The 22,247-nt window shown below is 36.1% G+C and overlaps 1 protein-coding gene across 1 annotated transcript in view; it reads right to left on the bottom strand.

Annotated features, from left to right (window-relative positions):
• The window catches only part of SPATA17 (spermatogenesis associated 17), a gene marked incomplete at its 3' end in the record, with an annotated part of 184,498 nt that overhangs the window by 100,830 nt on the left and 61,421 nt on the right, over window positions 1-22,247 (bottom strand). Inside the window, exon 6 of the mRNA XM_082857904.1 lies at window positions 1,167-1,290. Coding sequence (XP_082714030.1) covers window positions 1,167-1,290 — 124 coding nt within the window. The remainder of the gene's footprint in view (window positions 1-1,166; window positions 1,291-22,247) is intronic.

Raw genomic sequence — 22,247 nt, 5'->3', positions numbered from 1 at the left:
TACTTTTACCTTTTATTTTTAAAACTCTCTTTAAATTATTACCTAAGCATATTTAGAGTTGAAAGACCTCAGTTTGAATACCAGAGCTATTACTAGTAGTTTTGTGCCTATGACCAGTCACATAATTATCTGAGTTTCAGTTTCCTTGCCTGTTAAATAAAGACAATTCAGCTACCCAAATCCAAGTAAATATTACGATAGTCATTATTGTCATTTCAACTACCAAATAGAAGCTAGAGGTACAGGAGGCCTGTTTTCCAAACTTACATGGCCAGCCCAGTACTTAATATGGTTTCAACTTTGGATGCCTCTAAGGAAGACATTCAGTCTCAGCTCTCACCCTCTCCCACTGGGACTTCACTTGCCCCTCCCTGTCGGAAGACATCTGCATATGCGACTCAGCTAGAACTCTAAGACTGGACTTGAAGTCTAGGAGAAAGAATAAAAACCAAGAAATTGCTAGTTTCCAGCCTCAAGCTCAGGTAACAAAACACATCTCATCCCCCAAATTCATGCTTTTTTTTTTTTCATGCTTTTTTTTAATCGTATTTCTTTGTGAGCAGAATATTCGACATGCAGGTTTTTTTTTTTTCTTAGTAACCATGACTAGATCTGAAGCAGTAAAATCTTCCCACGTATCAGAAAAGAAATTTCTAAGTATTCTAAATCCCACACTTATATTTCTATGCGAAGATGCAACTGCTCAAGCAGTATGTTTAAAAGCTATACATGAAAACTTGCCTCGGAATTTATTAGATTAATAGAATAGAAAGGATGCAAGAATGGTTTTAATCTCAACATTCACTCAATTAACAGAGAAAACATGAAAGTGACCTCGGCTTAATAACTTCTTAGTTCTTGATCAATTCACAACACAACGATAAGCCACTCAGGCTGGATTTGGAAAGGAAGGTTATGCCCTTCGTGGCGGATCGCAGTGCTGACTTGGACCTTTCTGCCAGCCTCGCCCGGCTGCCTCTATGAAGCTGCTGTCAGACCAGCCGGGGTGCCTGCGTGCACCTACACAGCAGCACGGAATCGAACTCGAAGTAGTGTCTTTGTGATATATTTTCAACAAGTCATGTCCCATTCAGCCTGCTAGTTTATCTCTGTCAGCCTGGGTGCCCAAGTGGCTTCCGCGAGCTGTCAGGGACAGGTAGACCAACCTGCTTTGTGCTGAGGAGGTAATGCATCTTTCGGGCTTGGTAATCTCTTTTCTTCTCCTCCCTTTCCAGGTCGGCCTTCTCCTCTTCCCTTTCTTTCATCTCTGCAAACTCCTCCAGAGCCTTCCTGCAGGAATCAGTTTGTGGTTATTTATGATACGAAAAATCTGCTAACCTTTTAATTCTTTCACTGATGAGAATCAAGTAAGTTTTTGAGGGGTAACCATTGTCCACATCCATCAAAATCAGTGGTGGAATCGAACTTACTGGCACATTCTAGGGGAATCTTTGCAATCTTTAAAAAGCATTTAAGTGATTTTTCAGTGGTGAAATTTTGAAAATCAAGTATCTACATATTATAATCAGTTCAATAGCTGAGGAACTGTATCAAATGCAAAGTAAGTTAATTACTATGCTATCATTTTCTTTGGCTATTTTGGACTTAGTTAAATATCCTAAGAAAACATCTGGGCTATTGATTTCCTTTAAATTTGGTATTTACCAAGTTCTCATTGTTTACTTTACACACTAACAGGCTAATTTAAAAAGTGTGATGGGTTTTTACACATATACTTAATTTATTCTAAGTTTACTTCAGTTAAACAGTTTAAATAATATCAACAAGATTACATATATTACCCTGTACTTGAAAGGTTGACGTTTTGTTCAATTATATCAATAATTAGAATAAAAGCCAAATTGGGTGCATAAGTTCACAACTTTCTAAGTGTAATAAATTCCATTAAAATAATGAAAATTTCATCACTTATGTATATGTATTTTAAAAATTTAAACAAAAAATCACCTCTTAAAATATACTTTGTGACAAATACCTGCTAAATAGAATATTATCAAATTATGGAAGAATAAATCCTTTATTTTCATAGAACAAGTTTAACCACTCATGCTAAAATGTTTTGAAATTGTACTTTATGCTTTTAAAAAACAGATATGTAACTTAGTGTCTAGTTCTATAAGTAAAATTTTAAGTAAAGCATCTGGGCACATACCTCAAAGATAGCAGGGGAAAGTAGAGGGGAGAATTCCAAAAATTAAAAAAAAAAAAAAAGATTCTCATTTCTACTTCAATGACTGGAAATATTTTTGTCGCAATTTTCTGTTAAAGGCGACTAATACAATACTTCATACAAGGTTACTTATGAAACACTCTGACGTTTAAAAATCACCATGCTCTGCTATTGCAGCAGAGCTATTTTTCCAACATAAGATTAAATTGCAAAATAAATGAATTACTTGGAGTGGCATGGCCCTCATTTTGCCACCTTCTCTTGAAAATTGCTTATTAATATGAAAAAAGGAGTCAGAAAATAGCCTGTTTTACTTTATGCATAGTATTTTGGGGGCTTCTGCACCCACAGAGCTGGGCTGGCTGCACATTTAGATTGTGCTGGCAGGTTGGTACAATGACCTTTCTGACCTGCATCTCAAGGCTATTATTAATCGCTAAGTAACCTGGTAAAGCCAAACAAATTTGTTTCCATTGAAAGGATCTCTATCTGTGTCTGAGAATTTGTTCTGTACCAAACAAACCTCATTAACTGTGTCCATTTTTGACAAAGAACCAGGAGTTACAGGGATTGGTGACCTTTCTTTGTCCTTAGGTACAAATTTCAAGGCAGTTACATATGAATAAATGAGAATTTTTACCAGGAAAAGTAACAATCATATGTTACATAAGGAAGTGAATACGTCATTAATTTTCACCTTTACTTTTGATATTATGTAAAAAATAAATATCTCTTCTCTAAATTCCTCTTATAAGTCTTTAAGATAATTTAAAATAACCAATGAACTGCCGCTATAAGGATAATTACTCAGATATGCAGGTATCCAATTTTATGTTACTCCAAAGATAAGGACAGGAATTTTCCGAGTAATCACAAAAATTAAAACAACACATCTACAAAGAAGTTTGTGTTCTATAAATAATTTAATGAATATGAAGAGATCTTACATAAAAAAGAAAAAAGGCCCAATAAAATTGAACACATACATGAACAGGCAAGGTACAAAGAAGTAACTAGGACTTGGATACAAAATGAGGGTGGAAATTACTTGAAGCAGTAAAAACCGTCCATCTTCAGGATATGGAAACATAAAATTAAAACAATGTGTACTTGGGGAGCTTGACAAGGAGAGTTAAAACTGAGAGAGGTGTAAAAGAATGCCAGTTTCCAGTATATAAAGAAAACACAGAGTAAATCTAGAAGGAACTGGGAAGCCCTACAAATAAATCCAAGACATTTGACAAAACCCTAGAAAAACTAATCTGGGGTAATCTCAAACCACAAAAATAATTAATTTAGTCAATTCATACAATTATTGAAAAAAAATCAATCTAAAGTTCCTAGCTGATTTATTGCCCTACTTGAGAGTATACAGTTGTATTGAACACCACAATTATATTTATGTTAAATATTCTTTGTTAAATAACCAAGTAGGAGGAGCTGAATAAATTATTTATCCTTGATATACAGGTTTTTGTTATAGCAATCTAGATGAAGATATGGCTCAATGTAAAGGATGCAGTAAAAAATTATGATCCCATTAAAGATTAAAAGCTGGAAACCACTGTAACTAGAGTTCCCTGAAATATAAAATTTACCTATTTTTTAATCCAGCAATTTTTAAAATGCTTTTTAAACAATTAAAAATTTCTCCAAATAGTTTCAGGTTATGAATATTTTTTTTAATTTCAGGTGTATTGACTTATTTCTATCTTCAAAAAAAATCCTGTGATATATATGGGATAGGTATAACTAATTACCCTATTTTACAAATATGAAAACACATAAAGAGATGAAATGACCCATTCTGAATAACAAATCAGTTAATGGCAGAAATGGAATTAGAATTCCTAGATTTGCAGATTCTCTAACCACAGACCTGGCTATAGTCATCCTGATACAAGAAATACTATGCAGAAGCTACTTTTATTGAAGGAACCATGATTATTTTCTTTTATCTTATGATCCTGTTTCCTATTATATAGTTAGAGAAACCAGGATAAGTCCCCAGATTTTCTGTACCAGTTTTTATATATACAAAACATTTTGTGATATTAGTTTTAAAATAAAGGCAAAAATTACTGAAACTATGTAAAGCTTTACATATTTGAATATATTTTGCTAATGATATCTAAAATGATAATAAAATATTTACATATTCTAATCGTGATAACAATAATAAAAATAAGAATAGCCACTTGGAGGCAATATAGTAGAGCAGTTAAACAACATAGACTCTGAAATTACACCTGGTTATAAAATCTCTGCTGGGCTACTTACTAGCTGTTTAATCTTTGAGCCTCAATATCCTCATCTGTAAAATGCAAATATATTATCAGTATTTGTAGCTTCTTCATCAAGCTATTGTGAGGATCGAATAGATTAACCTATGTAAAGTGCTCAGAGTAGTGGCTGGCACATAGTAAGGTGTTACATTAGAGAATGTTTCCTGTGAGCTGCGTACTAGGTTACATGCTTTATCTACATAACTGAATAGGAATCTTTTATGCTTTCTTAAATCCCGTCACTTATCTTCTCCTTTCTCTCTCCACACTAGTGTGCACCTTATGGATGAGATTTCCCACAAGGCAGAGCAAGGAATCTGGCTTCTAAGAGGCAGGAAGCATGGGGTAAACCTTGACCAGTGGGAAATAGAAGACAGAAGAGATTCATGCAAATGCATTTCCCTTTTTTACTGTCTTTCACATACTGCTTTGAGAGGTCTCCTTGCAGATTGGGAGAAAACCTGTGTGGCTAACAAAAGAATGCACACCTGCTCCACTAGGTTGTGTCACTCTGGAATGTGATGTGAAGCAGTGGTCCAGGGCTGCAGGAGGTCATCCTATCACATCCTCCCTATAGGACCAAAGCACCCAATACAGCTGCCCTGACTGTTGGTGGCTGACAGCTCAAGCTACATCTCACTGGAGAAAATCTGCTGCCCCACCCCAGGTTTTGTCACCCTCTCCTCCATTCGGCATCCAATGACTGGTGGTTGAAGGAATACACAGGCCCAGAGCCTCTGTGCCAATCTAGCACTACTCTCAAGGCCCATCCAAAGCCCAGAGCTTCCTGAGATCGGCTGAGACTTCCGATGAGGCGCATCACCTCCCTCTGCTTTCCTTTTCCACTCCCTTAGAGACGTTATTCCCCAAATGCTCCCCAATAACACTCACAAACCAAATCACTGTCTCAGAGTCTGTTTCCATCTCTGACACTTCACTCCCCCTTCTCCCTCACCCTCGCTGTCCTGAGCTAGAACCACTCAAATAAAGGATTGGCAGTTTAATCCTTGACTTACATTTTGTTTCCAAGAGCTTCCTGGCTAAGACATCTACAATACCTCATTTAATCCTTTCACAGTCCTGTGATGCAGATATTACCCACACCCATTTCACAGAGGTGAGATCTCTGCCCAAACTCTCAAACTAGAAAGTGGCAGAGTTAGAATTTGAATCTAGGTCTGACACCAAAATCCATGCCTTTAAGCACAATACTATACTCATACCATACATTTTGCCCAATCTAATATTTTATTTAGATATCGATAGACCTTTTTTTTTCTGTAACTTTGAATATTGTAGTATCCATACTATTTTCCCAAAGTCCTCAAAAGGGAAAAGCTGCTTTGTTTTGGAAAAGTTTAAATGAACTATCACTACTCTTCTTCATCATCAGATCATAAAATTATAACTGGGGATCTACACGTGAACTTGGAATGGACAGACTTTTGCATTTGCAGCCACACATGTCATCTCTTCTTAACACGTTTTCCACTTGCTACTTTTGAGTATATAAAGAATGCTAATGAACATCATAATGTATAAAAAGAGACAGAAACTGACAAGATCCTTAAAAGCTAGTTAGCACAACGAAACTAACAAACAATAAAAACCCACAGGCCTTTCAGGATGGGCCCTGTTTATCTCTCCATCTCACTTCATACCACTCCTCCTGTGACTACTGTGCTTTGGTCAGCATGGCTTTATTTATTTCCTAGCAAACAATTTACCCTATTTCCTTTCCTAGAAAGGACCCTATTTCCTTTCCTAGAAACAGTTTACCTCAGGACCTTCACTTACACTGTATTTTCTGCCTTGAACTCCCTTCACAGCAAGCTGAATTTTCTCCCATTGTTATTCTCACTCATCATACCATAATTCTGTTTTTTCCTCTATAGAGCTGAACGTTTATAATTATGTCTCTATGGCTGTATTTGCTTATTTAATGTATGTCTCACCCACTACATTGCAAACTCTATAAAGACTATGTCTGTTTTATCCATGTTTATTTAAATGAATAAATAAACAGATTTTACAAAGATAGTCCTGGACAGTAGGACCATTACATTGGATATGAGTACTGTCATAAAGAATTCACTCTATTGTCTCCATATACATATGGAAGTCTGCGTATATGAATGACGACAGGAACCTGAGTGAAGTGACTACAGAAACAAGTACATGATTCTGCTCAGTTCTGAGCCCAGATGAAAGCTAATGATTACTTGCTATCATGCAATAATTCATGTTTCCTTGCATTGCACATTTTCTTTCTCTCATCACAATTTGTCCTTTTAAATTGTTTCTTGATTTTCGCCCAAGGTCTGAGCCAAAGAAGAAAAATAATGTACCTTCAAAAACTATTTCTTGAAGAAAATAGAGCACTCCACTCAAAATTATTTTCAGAAACAAATAATATTTATAAGATAAAAAACATCCAAATTCATAATTACAATTTGGGAATTATTCTCTTCTATATATTACTGACTAAATTATTCACAGCTCAGTATTCGTTCAGCAGACTCACGTAATACTTATTTACCATAATAAAAATTATTAAGATGGCCGCCTATGCCATTCAGAAGCGAGCTATATATTTTGCCATTTTGTTTGATGTTCTTATTAATTTCAAAATATAGTACTAAAAAAATTGTGTATAATTTTTATCTTCTAGTGCAGCAGGACGACAGTAACAACAATAAAGACCAGAAATCTCTACCCTTTCCTCTAAAAAGCCTTCGAGATCCCTTTAAAAAGAATTACTCTCTAGCTGTTCCTAGTCTAACAATCCTTTACTCCTACTTTCTATAACAAATTCTACCTGTAAACATGCACCACTTCAGCACTCCTCCTACTATGTGCTAAGGTCCTGAAGGTCAGGGTTAAGGTATGCCCCTCTCAAAATATTTGGCCTATTTAATATCTGGTATACACTAGGTGCGAGCCTCCTTTTTAACTATTTCTCAGCCGACTAGTAGTGCATTTCATCACTTCTGGTGGTCTGATTAGAAGAGGGAAGAAGCCACATTGAGAAAGCCCCCCTTGGGAAGGGGACGTAGAACCCAGACTCTGGCTCTTTGCCAAGGACAGTGGTTCTCAGAGTGTGGTCCCTGAACAGCAGCATCAGCCTCATTGGGGAACTGCTAGAAACGCACATTCTCAGGCTCTGGCCCAGACCGACTCAATCCAAAATTCTGGGGGATGGGACCCTGAGTCAATCTCCTGCCTGCTAAAGTTTGAGGAGCACACTAGTTACAGCAATGAGATTGTCAGCTCTGTTGAGGAAGTAAGGTGATTAGATTCCACTCACTAGTATGACATCATGAAGCGATGCAATTATATTCAGTTAATGATCTAATTATGAATCTCACCGTATTAGCTAAAGCACTATGAAGTACTACAAAGGAGACAGGATATGTACATCCCAATACGTCCATAGAAATCATAATTTTGACAGAGAAATTTAAAAGTTACGTGGAGATTGTTTTAAAAGCACAGATGCCCCAAATTCCATAATTTCTCAAATAAAAACAAAAAGCTATCATCTGTACCATCCTTAAGAAAAATATATAGTTCTAAGAAAATGGACTTAAACAATTCTCTAGCGTCCTCACTCTGTCTGATGGCAAAGTCAGTGATATCTTCTGTTGGGAGAAGCCTTCAAAATAAAACTAGCTGAATAGCATGAGTTTCTGCTGTGGTATGTTATGACATAGAAGTATTTTAGTTAAATTTATTGAATGGACTTATGTTGTATCTCTAACAATTGTCTACTCTCAATCTGTCCATATTAATGTAACCAAATAAGAAGATAATAAAAGGAAAAAGGGAAGGCTAAGTCTAAAATATAAGTAAAATTACTAACCACAAATAAAGCAATTACATGCTTGGAGTTGGTACGTGACATCCAAAAATATTTTGAGACTGATAAAACCTTAGAACAGATGATCTGGAAGTCATTAAGATACTCAAAATATTTGCATTTGAAACAAAAGCTTCATGTTAAGTCAGTCAAATCATTTAAACCACTAATTTTATCTACATGGTTACCTAGGCCCTGGAATTGTTGGACAGGTGTTGTAAATTTCATTAGGGCAGCACTTTCCAAAGGGAAAATACGGTTTTAAAGTAAGCACTCGGTAGTACATAGCCCTTGATACTCAAGCACTCAGGCTGTTCCTGAACATCACACCTTACTCTGAAATCTGGAGTTAAGACTTTCACATTTTGAAAACATTTAGAAAAGGGCTCTCATAAAACACTTTTCAGTAACTCTTGAAAATCCTTTGTTTGTAGTATAGATCAATTTCCCTTCCAAATGTCTAAGCTACTTTTCCAGTTAATATCATGAAGAAAATTAACACACATTTATTTATTCACTCAGGCAGTCATAAGTATGTTTAAAATATTAAAAGAAATAAAGTTGTGTAAAGTCCAGTCCCTGCCTTCAAGTAGCTTGCAAATAAAATAGCTGATAACTAACTAGCTTATAGACAGAATAAGTCTATGAAGAAACACATAAACAGTGCTTAAGTTCAGAGAGCTCCACTCTGATTAGAGGGGTCAGAAAAGGCAATGGAGGTGGGAACAGAACAATGAACAGGCTTTCACTAGAGCGAGCAAGCTGGGATGGAGGGGAGTGGTAATGAAACGAGGATGGATTATTCACAAAAAACTCCAGCTTTCTTTGGTAGACTTGATCTATCAACAGCAAGTTGGGGGCAATGCACTTTAGAGCAGAAGAAAGGCTTCCGGACCAAGGGTGAGTAGTCTCTCGAAGGGTAATGCTAGCAAATTTGTCCGCTATAGACTAGATATTTTGAGAATGAAAAAAGTGAAAAAAGAAGATAATGGTCAATGTCATAAAATTGCAGTACCATGACTTCACTCTGATCGTAAAAAGGGAGCATCCAGTTGCTCCATTTCATGGTTTTAAAAAGCAATAAGATTCCATTGAAAGACCATTCGTGAAAATCAATTTTTTTCTTCTTCTGGCTCTTTTGAATAGACTCAGTTGAAAAGAATTTTTTGCATAGCATTCTTTCTAAACATATGCACATGTATCACTGTAAAATTATTTTCTTTTTACTACTCTGGACAACTTCTATAAAAGGAAGTAAAATTTTATGTAATATATATGATGTCCAATAATTGAGAGTAACATTGAGCTAAGTACAATAATAGGCATAATAATAAAATATATTGACTCAGTGCATCATATTCAGGAGCTCCAAATGCTTCACAGACATTAGTTCATCCTCACAACATCCCCCTGAGGTTGGTAAGGGGCAGGTATCATTAACAAGGTTCCTGTTCTTCTTTGTGAAATGAAATGACTTTACAGACGGTGACTTTGAGACACAGCATGAGGGCTTTCTTGCAAAAAGGTAGATCAAGGCACATCACATTCTCTCTCCCTTGAGAGGGTATCTTCACAGTAACTCATTCAGCTGTGGACAATGAGGATCAAGCTACTGAAGTTTTGTTTTGGGTAGAGTTCAGCGTTGAGTAGCTAAAGTTCCCATTTCAAATGAAAAGAATTGTAAGATCTTATTTACTTTGCGTTTACTCCAAAATCACACATCGTCTCTTATTTAAAATGTGTTAACTTCACTTGAAAGCAAAAATACTTGTGGTTGCTTTTCCATGCAATCCACTCAACACAGATCAGGGACCTCTCTAAACTAATCCTGATGCTATCATAAAGCACTGACCTACCACAGGATGATGGCAACTATTTTAAAGCAGTCTATCACATGTAACTTCAATAAATGAGTTTGGGAAAACTATTTATGGACCAATTATTTTATAATTGATCTTAGATATCTCTTTCATATGAATGCTAAACAGAATCTTATCCTATGTATTCTTAGCCAGGATAAGAAAAGACTACAAAATAGTAGTAGAAAGAACAGAGAGAGAGAGAAACTGGGGTGATTTTCTCTCAGTTCTCTTCAATGTCACTCCCGAGAGAGGAAACAGATTAGAAGGGAAACAAGATGGAAAAAGCTTAAAGGCATTACAAAGGGGAACGAAAAAAGTATTTTTTAAAAAGTGATGCTTTTTAATTCACTGCTTTTGTAGTATGACACCACTGCATACCTTTCCTCTTCATCACAAAATTTCTATTTTATATATATATACACACACATCTGTTAGTGGTATCTCTCTCTATACACACATACACACTGTTTAGGAATTCCCATTCTACAATAATATTTTAACTAAGATACCTGTTAACAATTTTTTCTCAACGATCCAAGCTTTTAAGTATTATAACTATTTAAGAATATAATGCATTACTTTGGGTTTGCTTAATTCTTATGCCAAGACGATGCTCTCAAATATAATCCTCGTGTTTATAGTTTACATATTTCTAGGACCTCTAAGTCACCTTTTACTAGGGAAACCTTAAAAGGAAGGAAATACAACAGATTACATTAATCGGATCTGTATTTTAGAGTCATTCAGGCAGCAGAAGGAAGGACAGCTTGATGAGGAATGAGAACAGAGGGCTAGGAAAAGAAGTGATAGAGCTTGGTCACCAACAGAATGGAGAAAAGCATCTTTAGTATGAATCCCATGTTTCTGGCTTGGGCACTGAAATGAAAAATGGTCCAATTCACCATAAGAAGAAGAGATTTGGGGGAAAAATTATTATTTCACATATAAAGATGCTTAATTTGAGGTGTCTGTGGATGTCCAAGTGGCAGTGTTAGCAGGCATTTGAATAAATGTTTATAATAATCAGAACATTCTTGGCTGGAGAATATTCAGATTTATAAATCATCAAAACATAAGTGGTAACAGAAGTCACTGAAGTGGAGGAGACTGTCCAGAGGATAAAGAATGAAAAGGCAAGTGCATCAAAGAGAGAATACTAATATTCAAGATCAGGCAAATAAAGGCGAGTACACGAAAGAAATGGAGAGGAAACAAGCAGAAAAGTAGAAAGGAAGCCAGGGGAGAGTGCCTTCAGAGAATCTAGGTTACAAGAGAAAGTAGAGAAGAAAGTAATCAACACTGTCATGTGCTTCAAAGAGGTCAAATAAGGTAAAGGGCAAATAGCCGGTTGGATAGTACTTTAAATAATCTTTTAGCAATGGTTACATTTTCTCAATACACTTTCACAGTGACTTAAAACGTAGCTTCAAGTACGACTGTAAATGTGTATTATTGAGATATCAGGTACCCAAATCTGATTTCCACTATATAAATTTACTCTCAATGAGCAATATTAAAAACAGCATTACCAATCCTTAACACATAATTAAACAGGGAAAAAAAACACAAAAAACAACTCCCGTCCATCCACCTCCTATCAGAGGATCAGCTAGGATAAGTGAGAGATAAGAACTTCTAATCCATCCATTCCTCCAAGTTGGACGACCATGAGGCTAAGTCCACAAACCAACATATTTTAGTCCCTTGCTTTCAAATGAGTAACAGTTTATTGCTACGTTCCGGCTCTTTTTCCCCCCAAATATCACCACAAAAAAAGAGAGACTTGAAATTCAGAGAGCTTTTTTCTGTTTAAAAAAAAAAAAAAGTTACAGAAGTCATTGTTCACTACATTACTGTGCCTCCTATTGAGGATTCATATGTGAAATTTCCAGAAATTTCTAGAAAAGCTGTTTCTTGTATGTGCAGTAATGTTTTCTCCATTTTGACAATGGGACATTCTTAACTAATCACATCCCCTAATCAATCACACCATCAGAGTTATCATTCTGTATTTTCCTTTACCATGATCCTTGTTTCTTTTACTCATAAATGTCTTTTGTAAACTTCTTGAAATTCATTGTATAAAGAGTTAAATTTGAAAAAAATTAAATATATATACAGATACATATATAACAAAATTATACTCGATGTAATAAGCTTTTTCCTTTTATTAATTCTATCTCAGGAATGAAGGGATTTTTTCCTTTTTATATACTTGGCTTTAAAAATGTTTTGAAATAGCAAATAGTTAAAGGTAGTGCATTCTCGGTAAAAATAAAAATAATGTAAAAAGGCTGTGATCAAATAGTTGATATCATTCCATGTTTTAAAGTGATTATATGGATTATGTCATTAATTACTAATGATGGATAAATAATAGACTGTTTTTAAAAGAAAGATTACATGCTGTACTTTAAGTTAGACACTCTAGTATGTTATTATCTAAATTCTACTAAATTAATTGCTATAATTATTGTCTCTTCATATATAAAGTGATTCTACAGAAAGAAAGTCATGAGGACAGTTAACACTACAGACTAATTTGGTCCTTGAAAACTAAAACGTTATTTTCTTTATGTCTTAGGCTAGCCCTTACGAAAAGAGCCCGTCACCTAGATACAATTCGATAAAGCCAAACTGCTATCATTTAGTTGGCTGAGATCAGAACATTATATTTTTAAAATGTGGTTTATTGAAACATTATCTTTAGGTAATCATATTTATTCTCCTTATTTTCACAATATCTATGCTGCTCCACTTATGTCCTTGAAACAGGGAACAGGGATATCCTAGTATGAAAAAGTGGCCTCGCTGCTGGAGTTCATAAATTTTGTTCAGCTTTGGATGAGTTCAAAGAATTGCCATGTAAGAAAAGCCTTACAGAGGGAATTTATCTGATTATGGCAGTAATAATTACCCAGCTGTTTATTGCAGATAGAGAAATAATTCATGTAGGCAATAGGCCGTGGTGGCAATGACACTCCGCATTTAGTAAATATGCAAACTGTTCACTTCTAATTAACCAAGCTAGAGGATGCCCTTATTAAATGTATAAACTAAAAGTGCCTTCTTGACAAGTGATGAATTGTTACATTGCACAAACTCTTGCCACAGAATTATTGGAGTGAACTTGGGGCTTAACTTCATTAAGAGATCTTGTGGGATAGTTAAATGAGGATGGACAGTATAACAAGGCGTACCTGACAGCCAATGATATGTTAGAGCCGAAAGGAACTGTACCTTTTCTTCTGTCCTACTTAACTGCTCAGATTCATGAGAGATAAACTGTGAAACTGTAGAGTTAATTTGAGTTCAAATAATAAAAATAAATGAAATAACACGACAGCCCATTTATGGAGGCTACCTGACAGTTTACCCAGCAAATGAATCTACAAAACAGCCACTTTTTATGGGTCAAATCTCTTTCACGTATCAACAACGGAAAATCTACCACTCTTTCTGTTAACCGAAAATAACTTGTTTAATAAAAATAAATAGTTCTATCGGCTAGCTTTAAAATAAAATATGTTTCAAAGACAAAATCGATGGGTTTTATTAAAGAAAAGTAATACAGTATGGAAATTACTCTTAATATTGCTTTGCTCTGAATGGGTTTTATTTAATTTTACCAAATAATTAATTATGAGATAGTTCAGTGTCTATATTCTATGCTTACCCTTACTTTAAGGTAACCATTCTTTAGCAAACATCTATACAGATATGTCCATCCTAATTAAGAATCTCATGAAAAATAATACTTAGAGGGAAGTCCTAGACATAATGAAGCAAAACTAAAATATTTCTAGCTGAAGTGTACAATAGGTGATAGCATCTACCTCACAGGTTTGTTGTGAAAATGGAAGGAGATAATGAGAATCAAGGGTTTAGCAGAGCACTTGGTATACCATAAGTGCTCAATATATGTTAGCAATTTATAATGTGTTTGAGTGGCAATAGCTCTATTTGATTGAAAGATTAATCCCTAGTGTTTTCAATGGGAGGTTCATGCTGAGGTCTGTTAAGACTCTACACTTGCTCTTTCATCTGCATCATACAGCCTCTGAGAATGTAAAATGTGTGAACTGGCATTTCAGATAATACCAGAATATTATTGTAAATGTTTGCTTAATTATATATTTATTGTAAAACATGAAACGATATATAAAAGAAGCATTACATTTTTTAAGAGAATCAGACTTTGCCACTATTGAAAGTCTAATGTGGCTCTTCCAGATTTATAATATATAAGTTAACAAATTTTTATATACTGAGGAAGAATATATGACCCCATCTTCGAAATATATATGCATTCATACAGACATTTTTTTAATGAACACGCTATGTCAAGAACTGCAACAGGAAATAGAAAAATGGTCATTATTACAAAGATAAAACTTTCGTATCTTAATGCAAGAATACTAGTATCAAGGGTTAAAATAAGACTGCTTTAATTAAGAAAGAACCATATATACGAATAATAAAAACAAAGGTTTTATAAATGTATCTATATATGCAAAACAATTTAGTTTCCACACCTTGAAGAAAGAGTAAGATTGAAAAAAAGTAAAGAAATGACACTCAAAGAAAGCATAACAATAAAAGCTAATATTGAGTGCTTGTTAAAATAAGTATGTGTGGCTTTGTAGGAAAACAGCAAAAGTACGCTCTTTTGCCTTTCTTAAATCAGCCAAATGAACAAACATAAACAAAAATATATGAAAAAAAACAAGGAAGAGTCACAACCCCCATCATAAACTCGAGAGAATAACTAGGAATTGAATAAATGGAGAATATCTGTCATATTCAATTAAATTTAAAGTACAAGTTCAGGGTATCTTCCTCAATCACAAAGTCAGTGTAGTATGTGGGAAATATCAATACGTGAACAAGGTTGAAGAACCTAGTGAGTACCCTCACCAAGACGGATAAAGACAGGGACTGACTGGGATGCAGAAATGAGGGAGAGAATTTGAGGCCAAGCAATTCCTCTTTTCATTGATCAGAACTGCTGACTGAGTTGAGACGTGATGGCAAACCTGGGCTGGAGGAGAACGGGGAAAAGTAGGCTGAGAGCCGCTGAATAAAGTGAACTGGAGAAAGAAAAGACAGCCCGTAAGCTGTGGAGCTTCACACTGACCATGCTTCATGAAATCAATTTCCACAGTGACAGGAGGTCAACAGACTTGGGAGGACAGCGGCAAGAGCACAGCTGCCCACGGCCCCAGCTCACTCTCTACCCCTCGTTAGATAGCTGAATGAATGAACGAGAAAACAAACCACCGATATCTAGCTTAAGTACTAAAAAAAAGTACAAGAATTTGAGACCCAATTAGAAATTCTAGTAAGGTATAAAATTACTCTGCCAAAAGATATTGCTTTCTTATATGTAAAAAAAGAAATACTTAGAAAATGAAAGAAAATATACCATTAGCAAATAAAATAGAAAAATATGAAATTCTTAGAAATAAAATTAGCAAGAAATAGGTAGACCCTGTATAATAAAATGTTATTAATGGACATTTTTTTAAAATCCACACAAATTAAGATATATGCCTCATTGTTTGGCAGGAAAACTCAAATTATCAAAATATCATTTTTCCCTATACTATTTACAAATTTAATTTAAACCCATTTAAAATCCCAATTTGCTATTTTTTGAAACATGCCAAAATGACTCAATATTTAGTTGGATAAAAATTAAGCAAAAAGAGCCACAGTTGAAAAATAAAAGTAATTTATAGCTACTTAATCCATGCAATAAATACTATACAGGATTACAAAGAAAGAAATCAGATGGCATCAATAGTCAAGAAATAGACCCAAGTACATGTGAAGACTCTTAATATGTGGTAAGATGGCAGTTAACAGGGAGAGATAAGTGAATTATTGAATAAATGCTATTGGAATAACTTGTTAGCCATTTTAAAAAATCTTAAGCTGGATTTCAAATTTACTGCTTATATCAAATAGATTCCAGATGGTTTCAATATGGAAAGTTACAAAAGAAACCCTAAAATATCAAAAGAAATATGGACGACTACTTTTAAAGTCATGCAAAGAAGAAATCAAAAAAGAAGTTACTGAAAAATATAACCAGAAAAAATTGAAAGGTCAGCATATTTCAAAATCTCCATAAATATGTTGCAAAGACAAGAGCAAACGGGGCAGATAATTGCATCACTGATGCCAAAGGGTTTGTATCCCTAGCATACACAAGGATTTTTTTACAAATCCATATGAATAATAATTATAATAAAATGAAATAGGCAAATTGAACTAGGCAAGTCATTAAAGAATACAAATGGCCAATATAAGATATTCAAATTCCTAAAAATAAAATTAGATAAAATTTAGATGGAATTGTTCACTTTATTAAATTGGCAGTGATAAAAGTCAAAATCCAGTATTGGCAAAAGGAAACAGAAACTCCTATGCGTTGTTGGTAGAAGTATAAATTGACTTTTTAAATGGAGAATTAGCTAATATGCATTGAACTATAAAATATGTTTAAACTTTTATGTAAAAACCTTATAGAACTATGCAGAAAAAAGATAGCAGTACAAATGCAAAAAGAAATAAGCAGAGGAATGTTCTAGTAAATGTCCATCAATAAAGAAAAGATTTTGCTAAAGAAATTATGGTGTAAGTATCATATACATACACACACACAATAGGCATTGGACATTCTGCAACAAATTTATACCTATTGACATAGATGTTACTTGTAGTGACAGAATACTTCCCCCTCTCTTGTTTCCTTCATGAGGAGGGATGTTTAATCTGATTAGAGGATAACCCAGCCCTCCGGGAGAGCAGGTCCCACCTTAGAATGAGGAAAAAATGAGCTGCGGGGAAGGCTGGAAGAAGGGAGAGTGGCAAGTCTGTCCCTTCCAACCCCAGGGGCCTGTGGAAGGAAGAAGGGCCTGTAGGAGAGAGGTCAGAATGTAGTGACCTATGCCCTGACCACTGAACTCCAGGCCAAAGTCCTGGAGGCAGAGAGGAAGGTTTGGTAGATTGAGAGGGATGCCAAAAAACAAGTATTGTTTTCCTACCTCCTGTTTGGGATCCTGGGAGGATCCCACCTGTGCAAGGCAGCCCAAGACAATATGGGATGGCTCCAGGCCAGCAAAGAGGATCAAATAGTGTGGTCAGGTAGGAAGGGTTTGCTTAGCACTAGTAAGTCTTCCTTGGCTCCTATATTGTATACCAGGACCAGGAAGTTCATGTATATCATTTTAGGGACAAGCAAGATCTACGTTGAGAGCTAGGGGTCAAGTCACGAGGACCACAACGGCAAATATACAGATGACCTTGAATCAGAGTCTGCAGGGTAGCTAGCCTTGGCCAAGGCATCATTTGAAGCATATGGAAGATCTCAGAGAGATTGACAGAGACAGAAAGAGATGATACAGGGTCTGGTCAGCTAAGCAAAACCACCAGACCTAAATCAAGCTGCAACTGGTTACATCAAATGGTGGGTTTTAGCTGCAGATGCTAGCAGAACTCCTAGTGACAAGACTGATAACCACAGAGCTTCAGACACCAGCCATTTTGTTTACCTAAATATAAGTCAGGGCTCCCTCTTAACCCCTAGGGCCACAAGGTAACGCAAGCTCCTTATACATCCATAAAACATGTTGGAGAAGACAAGGGGGAAGTCAAGGAATTATGAAAAACTGACGTATTAAAAGATTCTTTAAATTACTCTATTGCGCCAAATTGGACTAATATTTATTAGTTTCTTGCCCTCTGCCATCCAAATGCTGGAAGGATGGAATGGAGTCAAAGAATTCATAGAGAATATTAAAGTTACAGGAATAAAAAGTTGTTATATATCATGATACATCTGAGTGTGATTCCATGTAAAATAAACAGTGGGTAAACTCACAATTCAAAGCATATTCGTTTATATAAATGAATTTTGTTAATCTAGATATAAATGTCTTTTTAGTAACACTTATACTCTTACATAGACTCAGCGACTATCACCAAGAGCGTTCTTTTATAATATACACATTTTAAAGCTATATATAAATATATATACATTTAATGATGTTGATGTGTGATCATCATAGCCTTTTCCTATCATTGGTAAGATGGGTGTTGCAGCCTCAGTCATTTTGTGCACATTCCAGGGAAAAGGGAAAAAAAATGGAAGGAGAACTAGCATATCTCATCACCCAGAACTAAGTCATCTTTCCACTCTTAGCTGAAAGAAGTTTAGAAAAGCCTAAACAATAACAGAAGTTAAGTTGCCAATGTTGGAGTGCAAAATGTTGGAGTGATCAAATCTAAGGAATTTTCCACAGGCCACCTCATTGCAAAGTCAACATTTGTCAGTTATCGATTTTTTGCCTCTCAGCTTGAAGTCTACAATTCTTTGCTTGTTTTGTAAAATTGGCTCTGGACCCATAAACATTTTCCCTTTGCTGGCTAGCACAGCATTAGTCTGAAAATAGAGGGTACTGGAGGGCTATTTCAAGGAAGAGCAAAGGCAGGAGTTTCTCTTCCTGGTTCCAATACACCTGCTTCATTGTCTCCATGGCATGGCTGTCAGCTATATGCAGGGGATCCAGTGGTTGCCAACCTCTAGTGAGCTTTGCTGTCACCCCAACAGGTAAGCTATCTGTCCCTGTCCACCAGCACCCCGGTGGGCAGCTTCCTGCTCATCTCAGCTGGCACCCTGGCTGCAAAACGGCTCTGGTCCGTGACATCTCAGAAAACTCCACAGTCCAGTAGGCTGCTGCCACATCCCCGCCAATGAGGTCTGAGTCTCATCATTAACGGGTGCGGAGAGGCTCTTCCAAAAAATTTCCTTCGGGGACTTCCCTGACAGTCCAGTGGTTCAGACTCTGTGCTTCCACTGCGGGGGGTGAAGGTTCGATCCCTGGTCAGGGAATTAAGATCCCACAAGCCACGTGGTGCAGACACACAAAAAAACAAAAAACAAAAACTTTCCTCCTTTCAGTACTCTTCTTTAGGCTTAGAGGTGGTAACTTCTCTCGATATTTACTATTTCCATGTTCTTTAGAGTGCTATCTTACCTCTGTTAAAGTTACTCATCTTTTATTAGTTAATAAGTCTTCATATTAAAATTATCTACTTACAACACAGCCAGCACTCAGTGGTGGAGGAGGAATGAGATAAACACAATAGAAACTCCCCATTAGGGAAAAAAATGGGAAAGAAACAGCAGTTGCTGGTCCATAGCGAATATCAAATAGGCTACACAGCTCCTGTTCGAGGTGGTTTCTTGGGGAGACAAACAGAGTATTCCTGGTCTGTCATCTTCCACGACCACATATGAGATGCGCCTTGCACGGGATGATCCTTCTGTGCAAATTCAGGACGCTTATGATTACCTGAGGGTAGCTACGCTGCAGCTGGCCAGGCTGGGATTTCTTTCACAACAAATACCCTTGTCAGTATAGTAGGGGTTTGGGTTTTTCGCCTCTGGTCGGTTCCATGAGTAAGTAACCGCAATCAAGGATCTTATCTAGACATAGTTTTCAAGCCTAGGGACATACGGTCTTAGATACCGGTTTCTATGCTCTGCTACTCAATCTTTCAACACAGTGCTTCCAGTCAGCCAAAACAATAGATCTGTGTGGGAAGATGGCAGTTCGCGAAACTGACAAATTTTTCTAGCTTGGATTTTATTCTTTACACATTTAGTTTGGCTGGTTTATAGTCTGGTCCTGGTAATGCTGATATATTAAGGCTTTGTGATTCTGTTTCCACTATCTTTTTTTTGTTTGTTTTGCTGCTTCTCACTCATGGTGTCTTGCTTTCCTAAATCCCTGGTACTTTCACTGTGCATGATGTTGCATTTGAAAAATGATTTGTAAGAATAATTTTAGGCCTAGAATTATGGCATCTTCTCTCTGAGAGGCTCTTCATATGCTTCTGTCAGGTTCCTGGGACACTATTAGTCTAGGAGCTCCTAAATTCAAGTGCAAGACTTGAGGTTCCCTGAGTCACTCAGATAAATGGCAGTTTGACTTCAAATCTTGCTAGTTTATTTCCATTGTTACTTACTTCTTCTAGGGTTATAGCTTTTGGGGATTCTGGATGAAAGAACAGGGGGAAGTTAAGCAGAATTCCTACTCTTGGTGGCTCTGACTTAGAATTTGGTTTCCTCCTGATACTGCAAGACTGCCAAAAGCACAGTTCTTTTGCAGTCAGGTAGATGTTCTTTCCAATAGGCAGATGCCTTTAAGGTAAGAGCAGCTTTGAGTGTAGACTTACATCTCTGAGTTCTCATCTTCTACTATATTTTGGCCAGTAAATTATTTACCATGTTGATAGTTCTTTGATGCTTAGATGTCATCATGAGGATGGTTGGTCTGAATTAAGTTAGCCATTATCAGACAAGATAACATCCCCAATCTGACCTTTGTCTTGGGCTCACATACTTGCCAAGGCCTGGGTTTGTCTCCAGCTAAGGCCCTAAACTTCATAGCCACTGTTTATAAACACTTCAGTTTGAGGTACAGAAGCAATTGGGTTTTTCAATACCACAAGTTTCCAAATTATAAAATTCTCATCAAATACAGACTGTACACAGAGAGCACTTCCCTTAGCAAAGCAGTGTTACCTTCCATCTCTGCTTGTAGGTTGGCTATTAGTCCAAGTTCACCTATTTTTTTCATAGGAATTTGCTGAAAGAGGCACAGAGGGGGCGCATACACCAATATTCTGAAATGTACCTACTATTTCAATTAATGTCAAAGACTCGATTGCTAATGATCTCTATCACATGGTAGAGTAGATGGGATCTGAAAAAATCTCTTATACCACGTACTAATGGTTTCTAATCTGACATCAAATGGCCTCCAATAGTCAAATGCCCATTTTAAGTGGTTACTTTTAATATTTTACTTCATTGGCCCTGACCAAGTCACATGGTACCTCCACTGCAAGGAAGTCTAATAAAGTGAGTGTTTAGTTTTGTAGGCCCAACAGCAAAGAAGGCGATTTACAAGAAATTCAGAATGGGTTTTAAGTGAGCCTCCTTATGCTATATGTCACAGTTGAAATGTAATTGATACAACTTGCAATAATTCAAAAGTACAAAGAGGAAGTGTATTTTGATTTAAAAAAAGGAAGACTGAGTTCAAATCTCCAGACCCACCACTACTTAGGTGTGTGAACTTACCCAAGTTACTGAAACCCTGATTTTAGCTTTTCATGTTTAAAATACAATAACATATATCCCCAAAGGGGATCTGTGTGATAGATAACATATAAAACTTCACATGCACAACAGGTGCTTAGTAAACATGAGTTACTGTGATTGCAGTCCATTTACTGAGCTGGTCATTGTTTACAATGTCTAAATTTGTCCATATAAAATTTTAGCTTTTTAATTAATTATTAGTTTTCTGATTACTATATACTGATCTTTCTCTTATTGTTATTTACTAAAAACACATAGATATGATATACGAACAGCCAGAAATCTTTGATAAATCTGTATAAAGTATTTCTTTCGTTTATGTTTGCACCATGTAAGCAACTACTCAGTGATGATTTTTGTCCATGCTGTACCTGCGTCTAAAGAGGAAGCTATTATTATCAAGCATGGGTTGAATATTGATGGAGTAGATATACTCCAGATTCTTAGTGTTTCCATTAGTATTTTCCCACTTAATATTAATTCTGACTTAAAAATGAAGTTGATGAAAGTTCTGGAGAATCCATATGTGACAGCAAAAGGGGGGCAAATACCAACACTACTGACTGATTTTTTCACTCTAGCGGCTCCAGCTTTGCTTTTGCGGGGCTGCGCACGCTACCAGTCTGAAAGGACATGCTGATTTCCTTCATGTTTCTATTTCTTTGTTAATTAAAGCACAATTGGAAATGTGCTGCCTAGCAAGCTTTATGTATTAGAAAGTCTTCAACTCCAAGGAAGTAGAAATCTAGTGCTGTGCTTCCCTGATGCAGAATGTTAAGCAATCTCAATGGTCTTCAGTTGTGTCATCAGCCTGATGCATTTGTTGACTCTGCACGATTTCCTGCCAGAGCAAGATTACTTAAAGACAATA

This window comes from Leucopleurus acutus (genome assembly GCF_964270905.1).
Source record: "Leucopleurus acutus genome assembly, chromosome: 2".
In the NCBI taxonomy this organism is placed as follows: Eukaryota; Metazoa; Chordata; class Mammalia; order Artiodactyla; family Delphinidae; genus Leucopleurus; species Leucopleurus acutus.
Note: the sequence above shows the minus strand (reverse complement) of the source record. Positions and strands in the feature narration are given on the sequence as shown.